General features: G+C 68.9%; 1 protein-coding gene across 1 annotated transcript; it reads left to right on the top strand.

The window, feature by feature from the left end:
* Window positions 1-376: 376 nt before the first annotated feature.
* COASY (Coenzyme A synthase) lies at window positions 377-3,615 on the top strand (the record flags this gene model as incomplete). Its single annotated transcript, XM_026044595.1, has 8 exons — window positions 377-613; window positions 1,248-1,379; window positions 1,464-1,653; window positions 1,906-1,970; window positions 2,411-2,495; window positions 3,006-3,103; window positions 3,181-3,327; window positions 3,571-3,615. Coding segments are annotated over 8 exons (999 nt in total), but the record flags the coding sequence as incomplete, so codon positions are not given.
* Window positions 3,616-3,652: the final 37 nt, after the last annotated feature.

The raw sequence follows: 3,652 nt of genomic DNA, 5'->3' as shown, positions 1-3,652 counted from the left end.
CGGCGCGCACCGGCTGCTGCTGAGCGCCGCGTGCCTCGTGGCGCAGCGGCGCCTCGTGGCCGGCGTGGCCCGCGGGCCCCTGCTCCGCAGTGAGTGCCCGGCCCGGCCCGGTCCGGCCCCGGGGGCGGCGGGGACGGGCCCGGGGGGGCGCGGCCGAGCGACGTGAGCCCCTGCCCGTGGGGTGCGGGGCTGCCGTGGGGCTCGGGGCGCCACCACCGGCCCGGGGTCCCCGAGGTGGCGGCAGGGGCAGCGCCCGCAAACCCCCCCCCGGTGACCGGGCCACGCCACTCGTGTCCGTGCTGCTGCCCCGCACCCAGAGGCTGCTCCGGGGGCGGCCCCGCGGGGCCCTGGGGGCTGCCCGGAGCCCGGGGGCGCTCGCGACGCCGCCGCCCTTGCAGACAAGGTGCTGCGGGAGCTGATCGAGCCCTACGAGGTGCGGGCGGCCGCGCTGCGCGAGTTCCTGGGCGACGTGCGGCCCGAGCTGCGCCACGACGTGGTGCCCCTGCGGGACCCCTACGGCCCCGCCGCCACCGACCCCGAGCTGCGCTGCCTCGTGCTCAGCGAGGAGACCCGCCAGGGCGGCCACGCCGTCAACCAGAAGAGGCTGCAAAATGTAAAGGGTCCCCGTGTCCCTGTGCCCGCCGTGTCCCTGCGACCGCCACGTCCCTGTGTCCCCCGTGTCCCTGTACCACTGCGTCCATGTGTCCATGCGTCCCTGAGCGCACTGTGTTCCTGCGCTCATCGCGTCCCCATGTCCCTGCCCTGTGCCCGCTGTGTCCCCGTGCCTTGTCCCTGTGCCTACTGTGTCCCTGCACCCACTGCATCCCTGTGTCCTTGTCTCACATCCCTGCTCCCACCACATCCCTGCGCCCACTATGTCCCTGTCCCACCACATCCCTGCCTGGCATCTCTGCACCCACCGCATCCCTGTGCCCACCATGTCCTTGTGTCCCTATCCTGTGTCCCTGTGCCCTGACCCTGCTCCCACACCGTCCCTGTGTTCCTGCCCCACATCCCGGCCCCGTTCCTGCTCCCTTTGTCGATAGCTCTGGTCTCGTGGGTCGGGGTGAGGGCTGGACGGGGCCCATGAAGGCAGCGGGACCCCCGGGATGCACGTGCTGCTGGGGGGTCCCTCCAGCTCCACACGGGGTGCCCCGGACCGGCCGCTGCTGCCGCCTCCTTCCCGCCCCAGCCCGCGGAGGCTGCGACGCGGCCGGTCCCACCACCCTCCCCTGCTCTGTCGCCAGGGCCTCCCCGAGCTCTCCCTCTACGAGATCGTCCTGCTGAAGGACCCTGTGCACAGCGAGAGCGAGGAGGAGAAGGTCAGCTCCTCCAGCCTCCGGCAGAGGCTGCTGGGGACCTTGCTGCGGCCACTGCAGGTAGAGGGGGACGCTTGGCATGACGGCGCTTTGGGCTTGACGTGGGGACCCTTGGCCCTGTGACAGCAGCTCTTGTTTCCTTAGAAAGACTCCTCCTTGCCCGCCCGCCCCTACGTGATCGGCCTCACGGGAGGAACGGGCAGCGGGAAATCCTCCATCGCCAAGTACCTGGACGAGCTCGGAGCCTTCGTCATCGACGCGGACCGGCTGGGCCACGCCGCGTACGTGCCCGGGGGCCCTGCCTACGAGCAGGTCGTGGCCACCTTTGGAGCAGGTAGGGAATGAGGGCGAGCGCCGCCCGCGGGCGTCCTGCCGCCCCGGGCACAACTGCCCCAAAGGGGCCACCTCGAGACGCTCAGCCCTGCGCTGGATCTCTAGCAAAAGCCTGTCCGTTTTGGGAGTAATATGAGAAGGAATAATATGGAACTCAGGCCCTGGGTCTCTTCTCCAGGTCCCTCCGAGTCTCTTGTTGGAGTCTGTCATACCCTGCAGAGATAAACTGGACTGTTTTACTTTTATCGCACAGAAATCTTGAACGAAGATGGGACAATTAACAGAAAAGTCCTTGGGGCCAAAGTCTTTGGAAACCAGGTAAAAGGAGCACACAGAATGTCAATATTTAACCTGCTGAGCGAGGGACTCTCCAGCTGCACGGAGGCTTTTTATTTTTAAGTCCTGTGTGATCTGGGCTGGCCCCAGGTGGGGCTGAGCGGCCCAGCCTCTGCCTCCCGCTTTGCCCGGGCCAGAGCCTGGGCTGTCACCGAGTGCCGCGGGTGGCTGCAGCCGGACAGGGTCGGCAGGTCCCTCTGCGCCGGCAGGGAGGCTCTTGGCAGCACCCGGGGACCCTGGCAGAGCAGGGAAGGGAGGAAGGGGCCGCTCGGAGACCCCCTGCTCCGGGGAGGAGCCTTCTCTGCTCACGCTGAGCAATGGGCTCGGGTGGCGGGTCTTCCCTCAGCCCCTCCGCGATGGCCCCTCTGCCACCGGCGGCTGGGACGGCCAATAACCGCAAACCCACCATGGTTCCTTCCTAGGAGCGGTTGAAGGCGCTCACGGACATCGTGTGGCCTGAGATTGCCCGGCTGGTGAAGCAGCAGATTGGGGAGGCAGAGGCTTTAGGTAACCGGGGCGCTGCCGTTGCCGGTCAGGTTGGGGATTTGCCCAGGGCACCGGCTGCCCTGGCAGCAGCGCAGGGATTTTCCGTGCTCCAAACCCCGTTATTTGCTGGGCGCTCACTGGGGATTCTCGCTGCTCCTCACACATCCCCGAGCGCATCCATCCATTCCATTTAGCAAGCGTGATCGGGAATTTGTGCTCCCGGGGTTAGGCTGGGATTGCTTTCCGCCTCCCAAAAGATTCCAGGATCATTTTTGATGCAGCATTCCAGTGGGGATCACGGTGTGCGTTGCCCTGGGAGCAGGACATTCCCCACTCCTTGGGATGTCATGCGAGCTCCACAGGCATTTTCCGAGCGCCCCGCCATCCCGGGGCACCGTTAGCGCCGCCGCTGCCTCAGCTCTGTCCGTGTCGGGTTTGGGGCTCGGCAGCAGAGCCCCGGGGCGGCCGAGCCCCGTGTCCCCGCGTCCCTCGGGAGCAGCCGGCGATGCCGACGAGCGGCCCCGTCCCCAGGCAAGGCCGTGTGCGTGCTGGACGCGGCCGTGCTGCTCGAGGCCGGCTGGACCGACATGGTGCACGAGGTGTGGACGGCCATCGTCCCCGAGGAGGAGGTGGGTGCCGCCCCGGCGTGCCGCGCCGCTGCCCCCGCCCAGCGCCCGGCCGTCCCGTCCCGTCTCTGCCCTGCCAGGCCTTGAAGCGCATCGTGGACCGGGACGGGCTGAGCGCGGAGGCTGCTCGGAACCGGCTGCGGAGCCAGATGAGCGACTGCGACAGGGTGCAGCAGTCGCACGTGGTGCTGTGCACGCTGTGGGCGCCCGCCGTCACCCGCCAGCAGGCGAGCCCGCGCCCGGCCGTTCCCGGGGTGGCCCAAGGAGCCGGGATGGAAGGAGTTGGGATGGGGGAGCCAGAATGGGGGGAAGGAGCCGGGATGGGGGGAAGGAGCCGGGATGGAAGGAGTTGGGACGGGGGGAAGGAGCTGGGACAGGGCGAAGGAGCCGGGATGGAAGGAACCGGGACGGGGGAAAGGAGCCGGGCTGCAGGCTCGGTGCCGCTGACGCTCTCCCGTTTGCCCCGGCAGGTGCACAAGGCCTGGAGCCTCCTGCAGCAGCGCCTGGGCCCTTGAGCGGTGCCCGGGCAGCGGCGCCGGCGCCGCCCGACGT

This window comes from Nothoprocta perdicaria, unplaced genomic scaffold (genome assembly GCF_003342845.1).
Source record: "Nothoprocta perdicaria isolate Ctin4 unplaced genomic scaffold, notPer1 scaffold_372, whole genome shotgun sequence".
NCBI classification, from domain to species: Eukaryota; Metazoa; Chordata; class Aves; order Tinamiformes; family Tinamidae; genus Nothoprocta; species Nothoprocta perdicaria.
The sequence above is the reverse complement of the archived record's forward strand: the minus strand, read 5'-3'. Positions and strand labels throughout refer to the sequence as shown.